The sequence below is a fragment of the Solanum dulcamara genome, chromosome 4 (genome assembly GCF_947179165.1).
Source record: "Solanum dulcamara chromosome 4, daSolDulc1.2, whole genome shotgun sequence".
Taxonomy (NCBI): domain Eukaryota; kingdom Viridiplantae; phylum Streptophyta; class Magnoliopsida; order Solanales; family Solanaceae; genus Solanum; species Solanum dulcamara.
In genome coordinates, this window is record NC_077240.1 from 5,467,649 (window position 1) to 5,487,759 (window position 20,111).

At 27.9% G+C, this 20,111-nt stretch overlaps 1 protein-coding gene across 1 annotated transcript; it reads right to left on the reverse strand.

Annotated features, from left to right (window-relative positions):
* Positions 1-7,882: 7,882 nt before the first annotated feature.
* On the reverse strand, positions 7,883-11,280 carry LOC129885724 ((R)-linalool synthase TPS5, chloroplastic-like). Its single transcript, XM_055960113.1, has 7 exons — positions 11,009-11,280; positions 10,618-10,888; positions 9,636-10,020; positions 9,298-9,516; positions 8,837-8,975; positions 8,483-8,731; positions 7,883-8,352 (listed from the first exon to the last, which is right to left on the reverse strand). Exons 1-7 carry the CDS (start codon positions 11,249-11,251, stop codon positions 8,059-8,061), a joined length of 1,800 nt encoding a protein of 599 aa, XP_055816088.1. The 5' UTR covers positions 11,252-11,280; the 3' UTR covers positions 7,883-8,058.
* Positions 11,281-20,111: the final 8,831 nt, after the last annotated feature.

Sequence of the window (20,111 nt, forward strand, 5' to 3'; positions counted from 1 at the left end):
AAATGAATGATTTATTTTTATATTTAGTTTCAATTTAACTTTAAAATATTCATTTTATCTTTATGAGATGATTTTATACACAATCATAAAGATTTTATACACAAAAATATATATGTTTTATTTTAGACCATAAATTTCAATTATTTTTTTTTTGTTAACTACATCATATAAACAATTAATTACTTTAGTGTTAATATTTTATAGACATGCCTATGAATAAGGGATTGTGAAATATTGAAATGAGGAAGAGTTATCAGAAAATTCAAAGTTAAACCCATAACAAATCATTTTTAACAGGCACGCATAACAACCTTTAGTTACCATCTTAGGGAACCAAACAGGTGCGCAAATGAAATAAAATAGAGAACAGAGAAATAAAATGCGCACTCGTCCCATTCTCATCCCTATTTATTGAAATGAATAAACCACTTGAGTAGGAACTTTTGATCGATCAATAATATCCTACAACTATATATAAATAAATGTGTTGCAGATATAGATGTATTGACATCTACTGTAGTAGAAGAGTGAGTAGGATATGAGGTATCAACATGTCTATTCTATGTCATTAAAATTCATTTTTAGGGTGATTTGGTCCTTTGCATTTTTTATTTAAGATACATATTACTGATTTAAACTTTTGTATTGGACGTGTCATAATTTGTTAGCCACTATTATTAGGTGGCTTTTATTCCCTGGCTATGAAATTTTGACACATCAAATACAAAAGCTTAAGTCAGCGATGTATATCTTAAACAAAAAATGTAAATAATCAAATCACTCTTAAAATGATTTTTTTAATGGCATAGAACAGGTAGGTTGATAGCTCATATTCTACCCACTCTTCTATTACAGTAGAATATATATTAGAGAAAGCCTTCAGAATTTATAAAAAGGGATTATAATGGGAGATCATATATATCCCGAGGACATCTCTTCTATTTATTTTATAGTGATATAATATTGTGTACTAGTTAATCTATTTTTTTCTGCGCAATAGAGAATAAGCTCCACAACATGAAAATAATGAAAAAAAATATAGATATTGAAGTGACGCTTGTCGTCTTGTGCACTAAATATTTTCAGTAGGACACTCTCACTGAAAACTGTCGGACTCCTAATGTTAAACATGTCCCAGTATGTGTGGCATTATTTGATTGGGTCCAAAAAGTTTAAAAAGTTGATTTTTTTAAATTTAAAATCAAATTTTAAATATCAATATGATTATAAATCACTTTATTAAATATGAATGAGAATTTAAAAGTAAATTGGTTTTTTAGATTTATAAAATTCAATTATTATTAAATATAAAAAAATATAATCATCTTCAGATCCATAGTTTTTTTGGCCTCTGCATATATCAACTAGACCTACCCACGTAAAGAAATTGATATCTATTTGGTAATGTACAATTTCAAAAATTATTATTGATTGACACATATCATAAAAAGTTGACATCAACTTTAAGAGGCCAACGATAAATTTAGCGTATTTTAAAAGATAACTAAAAGTTTCATATATATACCCTATATAGGAACGCTTTATATTCACTAGCAGTACTATTAATATAATTGGACCACTTGCAAAAACTATTGAATTCGATTTAGGTCCCCCCCATGAATATAATGCCAGTAATTTAATTTAAAGGTCAATAATTTTCGTAGGGACCAGTGAAGGGAACACATTTTGATACAATTATCGTCCTACCTCAGTGTGTGGTATCAATTTGTCGGCCAAAAGGGAAAAAACAGTTGGCCGAAGGGAACACGTTTTCATCGTTCATACTGTTTTTATCTGTAGTTTGAGGTAGCAGGAAATTTATGAAATATAAATACTTTAAAATTGTCTTTAAAATAAATAAAACTTTTAAATAAAAGCACATTTTTTTGGCAAATAAGTGAAATTTAATATGAGTTAAATGTTGATAATATTTATCAAATAATAAAAAAATTACATTTTTTTTATAGAACTGACTAAAATAAATATATCAGACAAAAAAACTATATATCTAAATTCGAGATAAACATAGTGGTTAAAACCAGGATATTTAATGTACCGAGATTGGGACTTGGGAGGGTCATTAGTCCGTTGAGTAAATTCCTTAGATGACCATCATGTTTAGAAACTTATCCTATAATATATATATATTTTTTAGGATTATAATATTATCTAATTATTTCTATTTTTCTTAAAATATACTTTTCTTTCTTAATGAGAGGACAAATCACATTATTTTATATTTTTTAACAATTTTTTTTTAACAATACAATAAAAGCTTGTTTGATATCTCTATAAGCAACTTATTTTAGCATTTAACCCATTTTTAAAATTTATAAAAGATAATCAAATTTTAAATTAATTAATATTTATTATTTATTTGTTAATAGTTTTAAAAATTAATTATAAAAAGTTATTATCTTATTTATTTGAATACATTAAATTAATATTATTAGTACACAACGTGTTTTTTATGATATCAAAATATTTTTTGTATATATCTAGCTATAAATTATGATAAGCTACACTTTTAGTTTTACAATGTATTCCGTTGAACAATTATCAAGGAAGATTTTTATTTTTGACTATATTAGTTTGGACAAAAATCAAATACGGAATAGTTTATTTGTTTCAACTTATTTGTCCTAAAATTTTTTTACCAACAACAACAACAACAACAACAACAAACCCAGTATGATCTCATAATGTGGGGTCTGGAGAGGGTAGAGTGTACGCAGACCTAACCCCCACCTTGAAAGGTAGGGCAGCTGTTTCCGAAAGACCCTCGGCTTTAAGAGAGGACAAGATAAAAGGTCAGATAGGACCTAAAAAAAATAAAAAAAATTACCGTTTAAAAAAATATCTATTTTTTCTTTTTAATAACTTTTTAATTTCAATTTTTCATATGAGATGTTTAAGACACAAAATTAAAAGTTATTTTTAATATATTACGTATGTTTGATTTAAAATCACAAGATTCAAAAAAAAAATTATTTTCTTAAATTTTGTGTCAAATTAAAATAGGATAAATAAATTAAAATGGAGAAAGTAATATATAAATTACTATAAAATACAAATATGGACATACAAATTTAATGCATGATTAATCTATGCATTTCGTACCCGCGCAATGCACGTATATTATAAAAATCCATAAGGACAAATATATTGATTCAAAATTTCGATGTTTTATTTTTTTGTTTTATTTTATGTTAATTCAAAAAAGTTTATCTTTATATTTAAGTTAGAGAAGATTGATACGATTGGAAGAATATATAATCATATGACTCTTTTAAACAAATACTATGTATTCGAACTCTTACAGATGGAACCTATAGTCCAATTTCAATATGAATTATTATTTTTATAATATTTTTAGTAAATTAGTCTGCGACTAATCAGACTGTTACTTTTATTTCCTTATATTCTTTACTTCTAATTTTTTATAGTAGTTTTTAAAAATATTGATAGATAAATAATAAATATTAATTAATTTTAATTTAAAATTTGATTAACCTTTATCTTACTATATTAAAAGCATGAAGACCCTTAAAATGTTGATTGAACTTTTGGTTATTCATTAAAATACTCCACTTTAGATAAAAACGTCTTTCCACAATTTTTCTCAAATTATTATACAATTATTTTAATCATATTATTATATTGACTATAATAAACATAATAAAAATTAAATGGAAAATATTTTCTTATGATGATTGCATTCCTACTACAAACTTTTTCTAACTAAAATACACTTGATCCCAAAAAATAGTAAAAAAAGATTCAAAATAATAGCAAAAAAATCCAAAATAGAAAAAAATAAAAACTATCGTACTGTTGTAAAATAGACTAGATTAATAATTTAAGAAGGAGAAAATAATAACAAGAGAGATTAAGAGAAATAAGGAGGATAAAGTAATTGCTCTTTTGTGCGTGTTTTCTGTATATCTTCACACTTTCATTTGCACAGAATGTGCATATTATATAGGCATAAGAAAGAGTCAAATTTGTTGCCTAACTTGCCCAACTATACATCCATACATAACGTACCTTATTTTGGTTATAATTGCCGTTATTCTTGGGGAAAAGACTCATTATATGGTTTTAATAGAGGAGTCCTAATACAAATTAAACTTCCGATTCAATTAAATTTTGGTCTCCATAAATTTTTGTCAATCAGCCACGAGTTTGAATATTTTCCAACTCAAATTATATGTCGCAGCTATATTATCTTGGTGATTGAATTAATTTTGATTTAACTATATAGATTTATTTGTGATTTACTTGTGTAGTTGTTTATCATGTTTAATTGATTGTATGTTTTGATTTGCGAATGGGAAGGAGGAACAGAGATTCTCTTTTTGTGAATGTTCTTGTCTCTATCTATTTCTTTATTATGTGTGAGAAAGAAAAGGAAATTTTCTTCCTTAATATGGTGAACATGATAATTGTTACTGTATTTAATTTACAGCATATATTTTACGAAAAATGAAATACCATACCGTGGAGACATGTCAATAGTGTATTCAAACAACATCACATTGGGGTATTTCAGTACGACACAACTATGAGCAGATTATGCAACTCTCAGATCGACTCCCCTATTATTGTTTTTGGAGGTTTCTGGCCTTAATTAATTTCTACATCATTTAATATTATTATATTTTCAATTTTGGGATATTTATTATTGCGCAGTGTGCAACATGGTTTGGGCCTAAATACTCATGTTTGACCATTGGAGCCATGACTTCTTCTGCACCAATTCTCAACTTTGGCAATATCAATTCTCCACACACTTTTAATAATATTATCACCCATGACTTTAAGGTAAACTCCTCTTCCTTTTTTTCTATCTAAGTGACCCGAATAAAAAGCATCTCTTCCTCCCTTCCAAAACAAAGGAAAAATGTACATATCAATATAATAAAAATACGTATCTTTATATGAATTATTGAATTTGATAGTGAATACAGAGGACGTTGTTATGTATGACACTTGAAGTTAGAGTTACAATCTGTTGCACATATCTCATATATCATAAGTCAAAAACATCATAAATATGTGTATTTTGTTGTTTCTTGAGCAGGCTTAATATAAACATATTTAGGTAATTCTATCTTGGAAGAAAATGTTTTGAACTTCTATAAATTAAGAATCCAATAATGTAGTCCTCAAATATCACTAATAAGTGGTGCACTAAATCATAATGGTGCACTAAATTATAATGGTACACTAAATGATGATAATGATGACATTCTATTATTTTTTCATCTTTGTATGATTTTCTCTCCTATAAATAGAGAGGTCTTCTTTGTTTTGAAATGGAAGATAAGAGAAGAAAAAATTGAGAGAATTAAGTTTATCTAAAAAGAGAGTTCTTATTAGTTGAAGGGAGGTGTTCTTTAAACTCAACTCTTGTCCAGAGTTTGTTGAGTTATATTTTGTGATAAGACTGTTGTATCCTAGAGGGGACAAGTCAAGAGGACTATTGCTGGACCAGTGAAACGATTTACTGCAGTGGGCTTGAATCTCCTTAAAGAGAGCGAGATATCCGCGCCTAGCCAAGTGAAGTTAATTTCTTCATTTTATTTTTCAATTGTAATTTGTAATATTATAATTTCACCAACAAGTACTATTTAAATTAGTTTAAAATTAGGATAATTAATTATTATTTGAGCTAAGTATCAAAAACACACCTAAACTATCACTTTTATTACGTTTTATACCTAAACTATCACTTATTTGCAATAATTTGAAAAACAAATCTCAGTGGTGTGTGTAATACACTCTCTCTTTTATTTGAAAAAAAAAGAGAAAATAGCGGTTTTAATCCCTGTGTTATTGCATAATTCCAATTTTAGTCCTTGTGTTATTTGACTATGCACATTTAACCTTAATTATTTGAAGCGTGCGATTTTGGCCCTTGGAGTTAACAAAAGTTAATTATTTAACAAAATTATTATTTTAAATATATAAAATAAAATAAATTGAAGGGTTGATGATTCTAAATGCTTGAAGAATTATGTGGTAAAAAAATTAAATTAAATAAAAATTAAATGTTAAATTTTTTAAAGAGTGAAAGTTGGTAGGACACCATTGTTAGCCTTAACCTGTCCACCTACAAAACACTCAAATGTAATCGTATTTGACCTTGATTAGTAACCATTGAAAAAGAGGGAAAAATGAGTCGCTAAGGATTAAAAAACAGAACATAGAACATTTGAATAAAATGAAACTAATCAATAAAATATAAGCCTATATAAAAATAATAATATTTTTTAGGAAGAAGCGGGGGAGGGGTGAAGTATGAGAAAAAAATAATAAAAGGACGGGGATTGGGGGGAGGGGGGGAGGTGGTAGAGTGGGTGAGAAAAATATTTTAAATTTTATTTTTTTAAAATAATTTCTTTTTAAAAAATAATTTCTATTTTTGGGGATAAAAATACTTTAGTCTTTAAATTTTAATTAATATTAATCGTTTATTTAATTTTTGTCAAGGTGGAATATTTTATCCATATGAAACGCCATGCGACAAGGTTTTTGCAAAAAATAGAAAAAGTAGAGAGAGTTCATTATACACACCACAAATGTATGTTTTTCAAACTAATAAATAATAATTTTGATATAAAATTTTAAAAAAATAATTGAAATATGTTTTTGATAATTATCTCTATAAAGTGAATAATTGATATATATTGTTCATATGAATATAAATTTTCTCTCACAAACATTCACTCTTTCTTTTCTTCTCTTTTAGATCTTATTTTTTATAGATGGATGTGTGGTCACACTAGGAGCGAAATGATTAGAAATGAGGCTATTCGAGACAAGGTAGGAGTGGCCTCAGTGGAAGACAAGATGCGGAAAATGCGACTGAGATGGTTTGGGCATGTGAAGAGGAGAGACACAGATGACTCAGTGAGGAGGTGTGAGAGGTTGGCCATGGATGGTTACAGAAGAGGTAGGGGTAGGCCGAAGAAGTATTGGGGAGATGTGATTAGACAGGACATGGCTCAGTTACAGCTTACCGAGGACATGACCTTAGATAGGAGGCTGTGGAGGACCCACATTAGGGTAGTAAGCTAGTACATAGTCTCGTTATTCTTCCCTATTCATAGGCGCACTAGCACATTACAATTCCTTGTACTCTCATTTCTGCTATTTCTATTACTATTTATTGCTTTCAGTACTTTTGATTACTTTATTTTATCTGTGATGCCTGCGTTATTTATTTTTCTATAGTGCTTTAAATTTCTTAACCTTATCTGACCCCCTTTTATGCCTTTTTTGAGCCGAGGGTCTCTCGGAAACAGCCGTCCTACCTTGGTAGGAGTAAGGTCTGCGTACACTCTACCCTCCCCAGACTCCACGTTGTGGGATTTCACTGGGTTGTTGTTGTTGTTGTTGGTATAGGATGAGGCTAGTCATGGTGTATGAGTCTGGTTTTTGTCAACTTAATTTTTAGATGATATGGATATATACGACGGTACGATGGTGGGGTTGCAATGGCAGTTGGGTAGTAGTGGATTATCTTTTTTGGTATCACAAAAACTGATTTATAGATGGTGAAAGAGAAAATTTATGAATTCATTGAAAGAACATGACCTCACATGTTTGTAGAGGTTGATCGCTTTTCAAGTCTTTAATTTTATTACCATGATTTTGGTTCTTTTGACTACACATTGTCAATGAAGTACTGAAGAATGATGAAAAGTAGAGCTGTTTGCATTTTTTAGGTATTGAATAGTTAATACACTATGAAATTAAGTATTACATGATGAGAGGCTCAAAGAGTAATTTGGAAATTCGATTTGTTATGTGAGAATTTTGAATTCCGTGCCCATCTCCATGCAGTGTGATGTTCTTGAAAATTTAACACAATTCATCCAATGAATTCTTCAGAAAATAGCACTTCTTCATAAATGTACAATATACGGGTTTACAAGAGAATCCATGCATTTTTGACTAAATCATACGCAATCTTTTAAATTGTGAATCGGAGTCTATGGAATACATGCAAAATCAAAGTACTAATTAAGACGAAATTCTGTGGGGATGAAATTAGTTGAGATGCAATGCAGCATTAGGAATTATGATAGGCTCAAAAAGTATTTTGGAGATGCTACTTTTGACATCGGTATGTAGATACATGAAGTGTGATGTTCTTGTAATAGTCTTTGCAATTCCAATAAATGTTTCACAAAATGGACAGTTTTTCCGCTGAGTTCTGTTCATTGCTTCCCATGTATCCTCTATCAATAACGTAATGTGTTCTCTTGCCTCTTCTTCGGAAGCACCCTTTTCGTTCATGTAACACTGAATTGATTTGGAAACATCACCTCTTTTCAATTCATCCTGAATTTTAAATAAATGAGACACACAATTTGATAGACGTGTTTATTCATTATACTAAGATACAGTAATATACGTCTTATTTTTGGTAAAATAAATGTTAGAGAAAAGGTATAAACTATAAAAGCCATACCGAGGATGTCCCCAAATCATCGTTGAAACGAAAAATAGTAGCAGACCATCGAATAATGTCAGGATAATTGATTAAGGAATCCAAGGCCTCTTTGGTAATTTCATTTGTGACAAGGAACAATGAGTGGACTAAGACCATTGGTACTGCTATTGAGATCCTTGCATTTTCCATGTATTTTTCCAGACTTGGCTTGTATCCATTGTGGTACCATCTTGCTTCTTGTAAGTATGATTCGCACAAATCTGTCCACTAATTAACAACATACATGTATATATAGCCATTTAAATATTGAATTCGACTCGCAGGAAATTTTGGGAAAATAAATTATTTATTAAGTAGAATGAATATTCTTACTGATTTTATAAGGTAGGGTAGAACGTTGATGTCATGTTTTTGGAGAACCTCATTCGCCACTTCATTGATAATATTGATGAGTTCAAGATAACATACTTTCATATAGTCCGGAAGTTGCTCCATTCCTTTTATATCCCATCTGAATTTATAATACCAGAAATTAAATTTTCTCATGACAAATACAAGACAAATTAGATAATTGTCTTGTTCTTTCTCCGACTCGACATTAAATGGTTAAATTAATATTTGTCGTTACTAATTATTTTGTGACCAGAAGGTCACGAGTTCAAGCCTTGGAAACAGCCTCTGGCAGAAATGCAAGGTAAGACTGCGTACAACAGACCCTTGTGGTCGGGCCCTTCCCCGGACCCTGCGCATAGCGGGAGCTTAAGTGCACCGGGCTGCCCCTTTTTTAATTATTTTGTGATAGACAATTATAATTAGTTGAGTTACGTAATTACCTTTGAATAGCATGAGTGAAGAGTTCCAATTCATCAAGAGTGCCATAAACATCATAGATGTCATCTATGATTGATATAAAAACAATGACCTTTGTTATCATTCTCCGGAAGTAGCTGTGTTGAGGCTCAAACAATGCTCCCACTGACCAAATAAAATTCTCAACCAGTATATCCCTTGAAAATGGAAGCTTTTCTGCAAGCCCTGTGTTCTTCCACCACCTAATTTACATCAAAACTAATGTTTTAGCACTTTGACTTTTTCACCCTTTCATATTTTAGTTGAAATTAATTGAAAGTTTCAATTTTTTTATTCACTTAAAAGATGTGTTTACACGTACCTTGATAAAATTCTCAAATCTTGTTGGTGTGTTGATTGAACAATGTTGAAGTCCAATTTAGCAAGCTCGAGTAAAAGAGGATTAGCATTTGTCATTCTCTCGTAAATGCTAATATAACACCTCGTCTCTAATCTTGGCATCATCCAATGTCTTGGAAGTTCCAAGGCATGGACGACTAATTCCATCATTATATTGTTCTCTTCAGTACCACAATACTGATTATGATCAACATAACTCTTTAGATGTGTCAGTGTGGCATTTCTCAAAGAGGTTTCATTTTCTGTAAAGACAAATGAAGCTTCATACAATTTTAACAACCCTTTTGTGTCGTTACAAATACTCTGCTTGAGATTGCCATGCTCGTCCTTGAAATTCTTCAATATATCTAAAACGTACATGAAAAGATACGTTAGTCAAAACCTAATAAAAAATAAACTTGAAGAATCTATGTTCAAAATCACATAAAAAATTAATGAGATTGACCCTATAATTCTCAACTACATGGGTCACATGAAGTTGGAATTTGGAACAAATGGAATAGAATATATGAACCTGAAAGAGGGTGAGGAGGGGTGTGTATATTAGTGAAAATTAATTTGGTTTCATGTTCCTTCAACTACAAAAGTCGTTTATTTCATAAGGAGATTAATGGAACAATATAGGTAGAGGGAGCGGAACTTACATATGATGTTCATTGACCTAGAAAAAGCATACAAAGTCCCTATAATATGTATATAAAATATCTAATTTTTTGGAGAACCCGCGGGTTCTCGTGCCCTATAAGTAAGGCTATAAATTTGTTCTTGGCTTCTACAATTCTTTTCTTCACTGTACTATTTTCTATCCGACTTCTTCGCTATTGTATTTTCTTTTAATAGCACTATTTTTGATATGTTTTACTTGAGCCGAGAGTCCATCAAAAACAACGCATTTATACACTCACAAAATAAAGATAAGGTTGCGTACTCAAACCCCTACGTACCTTGAGAGATATGAAAATCATTTTGTCTAAAGAGCCTTAACTTCAAGGCTGTAGAGTATAATGAATCTCCTGTGGCTGCATTTTGGTCATGTACGCTCCTCAATATTTGCATAATTTCATCGTTGAAGTGGTAACTCACTCCAAGCCTTTCTAAATCATCAATCAACTCCAACTTAGCATCTAATTCTTCTATTGATTCCTCAACCATCATCAACAAATTCTTCTTCATTTCCTTCTTCGCTTCGTCAAACCGCTCCATATACTTATCTCCCTATACGCAACGTTAAATTAATTAATTATTATCTGAATGATACAACACATTTTATATTTTATATAGTTATGATAGAATGAATGCGTGCTATATATATATATATATAATCATAATATATACCACGTAATGATTGTTAATGGACTGAATATATTGATAATCCCACATAGTAGGTTTGTAATTCCCTGAACGTCGGATAGTATTGGAATTTGGTTCAGCTAATTTCATGCCGCCAGCAGTAGAGATGCACAGTTTTGATACAACAACTGATGGCTGACCTCGACTGAATAAAGTGGTACAATAAGTAGTTGGAGATGGTCTTTTCAAGGTGACCATTCCTGTGTTGTTGAATAATATTGCATCCATATTATATTGATATGATGTTTTATAATATTTTAAAAGATAACTAAAAGTTTCATATATATATATATGAAAGGAACGTGTTATATTCACTAGTAGTACTATTAATATAATTGGACCACTTGCAAAAACTATTGAATTCGATTTAGGTCCCCCCATGAATATAATGCCAGTAATTTAATTTAAAGGTCAATAATTTTCGTAGGGACCAGTGAAGGGAACACATTTTGATACAATTATCGTCCTACCTCAGTGTGTGGTATCAATTTGTCGGCCAAAAGGGGAAAAACAGTTGGCAGAAGGGAACACGTTTTCATCGTTCATACTGTTTTTATCTGTAGTTTGAGGTAGCAGGAAATTTATGAAATATAAGATGACTTTGCAATATTTTAAAATTGCCTTTAAAATAAATAAAACTTTTAAATAAAAGCACATTTTTTTGGCAAATAAGTGAAATTTAATATGAGTTAAATGTTGATAATATTTATCAAATAATAAAAAATTACATTTTTTTTATAGAACTGACTAAAATAAATAAATCAGACAAAAAAACTATATATCTAAATTCGAGATAAACATAGTGGTTAAAACCAGGATATTTAATGTACCGATTGAGACTTGGGAGGGTCATTAGTCCGTTGAGTAAATTCCTTAGATGACCATCATGTTTGGAAACTTATCCTATAATATATATATATATTTTTTAGGATTATAATATCATCTAATTATTTCTATTTTTCTTAAAATATACTTTTCTTTCTTAATGAGAGGACAAATCACATTATTTTATATTTTTTAACAATTTTTTTAACAATACAATAAAAGCTTATTTGATATCTCTATAAGCAACTTATTTTAGCATTTACCCCATTTTTGAAATTTATAAAAGATAATCAAATTTTAAATTAATTAATATTTATTATTTATTTGTTAATAGTTTTAAAAATTAATTATAAAAAGTTATTATCTTATTTATTTGAATACATTAAATTAATATTATTAGTACACAACGTGTTTTTATGATATCAAAATATTTTTTGTATATATATAGCTATAAATTATGATAAGCTACACTTTTAGTTTTACAATGTATTCCGTTGAACAATTATCAAGGCAGATTTTTATTTTTGACTATTTTATTTTGGACAAAAATCAAATACGGAATACTTTATTTGTTTCAACTTATTTGTCCTAAAAAAATTACCGTTTAAAAAAATATCTTTTTTTTCTTTTTAACAATTTTTTAATTTCAAATTTTCATATGAGATGTTTAAGACACAAAATTAAAAGTTATTTTTAATATATTACATATGTTTGATTTAAAATCACAAGATTCAAAAAAATTATTTTCTTAAATTTTGCGCCAAATTAAAATAGGATAAATAAATTAAAATGGAGAAAGTAATATATAAATTACTATAAAATACAAATATGGACATACAAATTTAATGCATGATTAATCTATGCATTTCGTACCCGCGCAATGCACGTATATTATAAAAATCCATAAGGACAAATATATTGATTCAAAATTTTGATGTTTTATTTTTTTGTTTTATTTTATGTTAATTCAAAAAAGTTTATCTTTATATTTAAGTTAGAGAAGATTGATACGGTTGGAAGAATATATAATTATATGACTCTTTTAAATAAATACTATGTATTCGAACTCTTACAGATGGAACTTATAGTCCAATTTCAATACGAATTATCATTTTTATAATTTTTTTAGTAAATTAGTCTGCGACTAATCATACTGTTAATTTTATTTTCTTATATTCTTTACTTCTAATTTTTTTATATTAGTTTTTAAAAATATTGACAGATAAATAATAAATATTAATTAATTTTAATTTAAAATTTGATTAAATATTAAAAGCATGAAGACCCTTAAAATGTTGATTGAACTTTTTGTTATTCATTAAAACACTCCACTTTAGATAAAAACGTCTTTCCACATTTTTTCTCAAATTATTATACAATTATTTTAATCATATTATTATATTGACTATAATAAACATAATAAAAATTAAATGAAAAATATTTTCTTATGATGATTGCATTCCTACTACAGACTTTTTCCAACTAAAACACACTTGATCCCAAAAAATAGTAAAAAAAGATTCAAAATAATAGCAAAAAAATCCAAAATGGAAAAAAATAAAAACTATCGTACCTAGTTTTGGTTATAATTGCCGTTATTCTTGGGGGAAAGACTCATTATATGGTTTTAATAGAGGAGTCCTAATACAAATTAAACTTCCGATTCAATTAAATTTTGGTCTCCATAAATTTTTGTCAATCAGCCATGAGTTTGAATATTTTCCAACTCAAATTATATGTCGCAGATATATTATCTTGGTGATTGAATTAATTTTGATTTAACTATATAGATTTATTTGTGATTTACTTGTGTAGTTATTTATCATGTTTAATTGATTGTATGTTTTGATTTGCGAATGGGAAGGAGGAACAGAGATTCTCTTTTTGTGAATGTTCTTGTCTCTATCTATTTCTTTACTATGTGTGAGAAAGAAAAGGAAATTTTCTTCCTTAATATGGTGAACATGATAATTGTTACTGTATTTAATTTACTGCATATATTTTACGAAAAATGAAATACCATACCGTGGAGACAAGTCAATAGTGTATTCAAACAACATCACATTGGGTATTTCAGTATGACACACACAACCCTGAACAGATTATACAACTCTCATTACTGATTTTGGAGGTTTCGATATATGTTCTGGCCTTAATTAATTTCTACATCATTTATTATTATTATATTTTCAACTTTGGGATATTTATTATAGCGCAGTGTGCAGCATGATTTGGGCCTAAATACTCATGTTTGGCCATTGGAGCCATGGCTTCCTCTGCACCAATTCTCAACTTTGGCAATATCACTTCTCCACACTTTTAATAATATTATCACCCATGACTTTAAGGTAAACTGTTCTTCCTTTTTTTCTATCTAAGTGACCCGAATAAAATCATCTCTTCCTCCCTTCCAAAACAAAGGAAAAATGTACACATCAATATAATAAAAATCCGTATCTTTGTATAAATTATTAAATTTGGTAGTGAATACAGAGGAAGTTGTTATGTATGACACTTGAAATTAGAGTTACAATCTGTTGCACATATCTCATATATCATAAGTCAAAAACATCATAGATATGTGCATTTTGTTGTTTCTTGAGCAGGCTAAATATAAACATGTCCGAGCCCTTCAAAGGGGATATACACTGCATGCCATGAAGGGTAAGAAATTCCGTATATTATGTTGTATTTTTAATGATATATTATCATCAAATTGCTATTGTGTGTATATATATATACAATTCTTTATTTGTACTTTTTGTTCTCTTGGAAAGTTAATTTCCGGTACATCATCCCAGCAGCTGATACAAGAACTTAAATATCTCAATGATATTGTAAGATTGCTTTGTGCTTTTTCTATTTTTATGCTTCACTCTTGGATGTGTTCTTATTATCATTTTTCTATAAAGATGCAAACGTCTTTTTATTTAGATGATAAAATATTTTAACCATATCCTATATGAACATTTATTTCTTTAAATAGAACATAAGGATTTCACATTGTAATACCAATAAATATTGGAACTTGAAAGTATCCAATTTCAAGATGATTTCTAACTAAATTACGTATGGAGTGCAGAAATGATGAAGCATCAAAGATTAATGTAAAAAAAAAATGCATTGCTTATATATTTATGGTAGAGGTGGGGGAATCTTCATAGTTCAGTTGGTTGACCATCTGAACTTTCATTTTGTTGGCAAAAGTTCGATTTTCCACATTAAAATCCCCTCGCAATTTCTTTTCCCCTTTCCTTACCCCCAATTTTCTTTAAAAACATAATTTAAAAAATGGTAGAGGTGACTTTGGTACTTTTCTTTTTTTAAAAATAAATTGGTCATAAATGAGTTGTCAATGTAATTCATCTAACATATTTGTACTTTTAATATAATAAATATCTATAATTGTAAATGTTATATAACTGATTCAACTATATCCATCATATTTATATTCAAAAATATTCAATTCAATTATTGTATTAATCTAATAATATTTATTTTATTATTTAAATAAATATTACATTTGGTGTAACATTAATAATTTTTTTAAAAAAATTATATAAATTGATGCAATGCACACGTGCAAAGCACGTATATATTTATATATTATATTAAAAGCATGAAGGTCCTTAATAATGTTGTTTGAACTTTTTGCCCTTTATTAAAAGACTTGATTTTAGATAAAATTTTCTTTTCACTATTTTATAAAATTATTAAATCACTATTTTAATTATTTAATAAAAATAAATTCTGACGACAAAAAACGGGAAAAGAAGAACAAGTATATTTGAGATACAAACCTCCTAAACACAATTGTATTCTAAGATGACTTGTCGGCACTCGGCAACAGTAGAATGAAGATTCCACGTTTATTTGGGGTAGAATAAGTGGCCTATAATTAATTGTATTTTAAAATAACTTTTTAAGGTTAAAACAACAAGCAAAAAAAAGATTTTAATAGAAAAATAAGTAGGAAACTTATTAGTACTAAACTTTTTAAATTTATGGAGAAAAAATAAAAATCTTCCATATTTAGATAATTCTATCTCGAAAGAAAATATTTTGAACTTCTATAAATTGAGAATCCAATAATGTAATCCTCAAACAAGTCTGGCTTAAAGGGAGATTATTCTACCAATAATTTATTTTTTTATTTTTTCTTATATTTTATATCAATCATATGACGCCCTGTTGTTTATGGTCCCAACAATATGTTCATAATTAAAGTTCGATTGTATTCTAAGGGTACCTGAAGAACTTGGTGAACAAGAGACAATTATGTAGCTCTGGCCAAATTGACTTTACATTATTAATTTATTATCCAATTTGTAGAGGTAAGTAATGCAATATGTGGAATTTTTTTTAAAAAAATAATAAAATCGTCTTTTTACTATTTTAATCAAAATTTTATTCTAAAAAAATTAAAGAGTCCTAAAATATATGGTAAGAGAAAAATAAATAGAGAATTAATGTTGTTTGGTATTCTTTTTTCTTTTGTACGTAAAAAAAGAAGTTCTAAAATATATGGTAAGAAAAAATTTCTAAAATATATGATAATTTTTGCCCAATGTTGAAATTCCACCAGAAAAAAATATTTATATTTTGCTTAAAGTCGGTCTATCTTTCAATAATTTATTTTTCTTTTATACATTTTATATTGATCGACGATTTGACGTGATGCACACGTGCAAAACACGTTTAAGAATGGATAAATGCTAAAAGAAATTGCTTATAAGACATTAAACAAGTTTTAATTATATTGTTAAAAAAATAAAATAATGTAACATGGTATTCTATTAGGAGAGAGAAGTATATTTTGATAAAAATAAAAATAATTGAATAATATTGTAGTCCTAAAAAAGCATAAATAATATTATAAGGCAAATTTCCAAATATGAATAACTATATAAGAAATTTACTCTTAGTCCATCCAAAAGTCGCTTCTTTTTTATCAAACTGAATACCTTGTGATAATGAGAAAATATCGCATAACTGAGTAACTGACTATAATTTTCTAGACATTAAATGATAAATGAGAAAATATCACAATATAACTGACTATAATTTTCTAGACATTAAATGCTAATCTAATGGGTGGGAAAAATAGGCGATAATATAATTTTACCTGTCTTAAGAGTTAAAATAAAATAAATATAATTTTGATTTAAATAACTTTAAAGTCTCTTTTTAATATTTGGCTTTAAACCACAAAACTTGTTAAGCCGCACCTCTTTGAACTCCATCAACCATTGAGCTAAGCTCATCATTTGTGACAAGGGGGTTTATTATACTATATATACGCATGATATTTGAATTTGACCTTATATATATCATGTAATTTTTGACGAACCTCCTTGTAGATTCTCACTTGAGCGAATCAAATATACTATCTATTATTCTATTATAGTTACATTATACTAGATATACTTATAATGTATACCAAATATACTCACAATATACTATCTATTATTCTATTATAGTTACATTATATTATATATACTTACAATGTATACTAAATATAGTTATATACTCACAAAATACTATCTATTATAATTATCTAATTGCATTATATTATATATACTTACAATGTACATCAAATACATTCACAATATATTATCTATTATAATTATATACTTACATTATATTATATATATACTTACAATATATACCAAATATACTAGCTATTATAATTATATTTTTTCAAGTATTGAAATCTTATAGTGACTACAAATTTAATTTTCAATATATGATTATGTAAAGTAAATAAAATTATTTAAGTGAATCATATAAAATTTATGAATTTTATTTTTAAGAAATGCAAAAACTCAATGAGTGTTTGACTTTACTAGTGTATTGATAAAATTCAAAACATACAAAATTACAAACTTATAATTAGTTATATATAATAAATTGTAATTTCTACATATTTCGAATTATTTTCCTCCAATTCATCTGTATTAACATTAACAGAAATTGACTCATATTTTTCAAAATCAACTAATACGTAATTTGGACTAACTTGTGCCGAAGGATCTCCAATTGACATTATTTCTTTCAGTTCTTCTTCTTCTTCTTCCGTGTCTTGTGATCTTTCTTTATTTCTTCGCTCTGATCTAATCCAATCTCTAAGACAAACTAAAACACTCATGGCATTGCCCCCTATGAGTGTCGATTATCTCTGATTTGCTGTATTCTTTGACTAAATGCGCTCTCCGATGCAACAATTGACATTGGAACATTTACCACATCCTTAGCCATGGTTGATAGCACTAGACTACCCCAGTCTCTTCTTCAGGCATTAATCTCGATCTAAGATTATTTTCCTCACATTTTCTTTTAAATTTTTTAAGTCTAATTTTTTTATTATTTTCTTGAATAAAATCAACAACATGCCTAACTTTTTCAATTATTGGCTCAAAAAAATAAAGTCATACCATGAATCTAGTTGTCATTTGGCCCCAAGTTTTCAAATATTCTTGGTAAGTTATTTTTGGGAGAAATTTAAGTAAAATTTTACTATGCATTTGGCCATAAATTTTCTCAAGTCTTGGTGAAATTTAAAAAAATATTATTTTGTACCTGTAAGTTCTAAAAATTATTAAAAATACTCATAAACTTGTGTTATCATTTTATAATGAAATAAACCTTATAACATAATTGATAACAATCAACAATAATAAAATAACAATATAGGCAAGAGCAATACATTAATCGAATTAAAAATAAATATTTTTTTCTCAATCTTATCACTCAAACTATTCTTTTTCGGAGGATGTAATAACAAACTATTTTTTATAAAATCTTTCAACATTCTACGAACAATCTCTTTCCGACAAACTTTTATTTCTAGATCAGATGATCGAGAAGATGAAGAAATATTGTTACTCTGAGTCGATTGTTCATCATTTTCATCAACGATCATATCATCACTTTTATATTTAGTGAATATTCCATCATTGCTTTGATTTTCATGCAAAAATTTATGTAATACGACACAAGCAACTACTATTTTCACCTGCATGTCTAAGTCATAGTTGTTCATGCCTTGTCGTAGTATTCTAAATCTACTTTTCCACGCACCAAATGTTCTTTCAATTACATTACACAAAGAGATATGTCTATAGTTAAATAGCTCTTTGTCATTCTCAGGCTCTCTCTCACTTCTCATGTAGTCTTGCAAATGATGTACTCCTTTAATAGAAATATGATTGTTGAATCATTGAGAGAAGTTTCATTAAAGAGGGTCGGTTGACATTTTTATAGATAAGTTTTACTTAAGAGATATTATGATATTGGTTGATTATATTAATGGAGTAAGTTATTATATAAATATTTAGTTGAAATTAATAAACGATGTTTTTATAAAATATAAAAGTTTGAGGTTATTTTTAAATTTTTAAAACTTCCCAAGTTCCCAAGCTCTAGTTTTTTAAAAAAAATTGGAAATTTTACCAAATATATTTGCCAAATAGTGGCAAATTGTATCAACGAACACAAGTTCTCAAATATTTTTCAAATATTTTTCAAAAACTACTTTGGGCTACTATCTTATTTTGATAATTTCACGATAAGTCTTCTGTTGATGAACAATAATTTTGCATTATTATTGTGAATAGTACATTGTACCAATACTCTCTTGGGAAAATGAGCTAAAAGAGATGTTTGAGATGAGGAATGAAGGATAGGGGATTTGTATTTTTTTTTCTTTTCTTTTGTTATAAATATATAATTAGGGATTAATTATGAAGAAATGGGGTTGATTTGAAATATTTGTAAATTTAGGGTAAAAAATTAAAATATCAAAATTTTTAATAAAACCCTAAATTTTCTTCATTTTCTTCAAACGCTCTGTTCTGTTTTCTCTCCTCTCTTCTCTTATGTTTTCTTTTCTCCAATTCTTTCTCCTTTATTCATTTTCTCTGTTCTCCTCTCCTCTCCTCTTTTCTTTTTCCAATTCTTTCTCCTTTATTCGATTTTATCTGTTCTCCTCTCTTCTTTTTTCTTTTGTTTTCTCCAATTTTTTCACTCCGATTTGATTGTGAAAATTATTAAAAAAAAATTGATGAAAAGAGAAGAGAGGATATGTTGTTTATATAAACACGAGTTGTTCAAGCAACCAAGAGATGTTATTTAAACAACCCTAAGTTGTTTAGTTCAAACAACAGAAGTTGTTTAAACAACCAAAAATTGTTTAAAGAATCAAAAATTGTTTAGTTCAAACAATCAGAAGATATTTAAACAACCCTAAGTTGTTTAGGTGTTT

Bases quoted from the DNA above. Each gene is read 5' to 3' on its own strand.
- LOC129885724 (XM_055960113.1), bottom strand. From the start codon at position 11,251: ATGGATGCAATATTATTCAACAACACAGGAATGGTCACCTTGAAAAGA. The intron at 8,976-9,297 runs GTAATTACGTAA...TTATAAATTCAG, and splicing joins TTCACTCATGCTATTCAAAG to ATGGGATATAAAAGGAATGG. The intron at 8,732-8,836 runs GTAAGAATATTC...GTTGTTAATTAG, and splicing joins TACCCTACCTTATAAAATCA to TGGACAGATTTGTGCGAATC.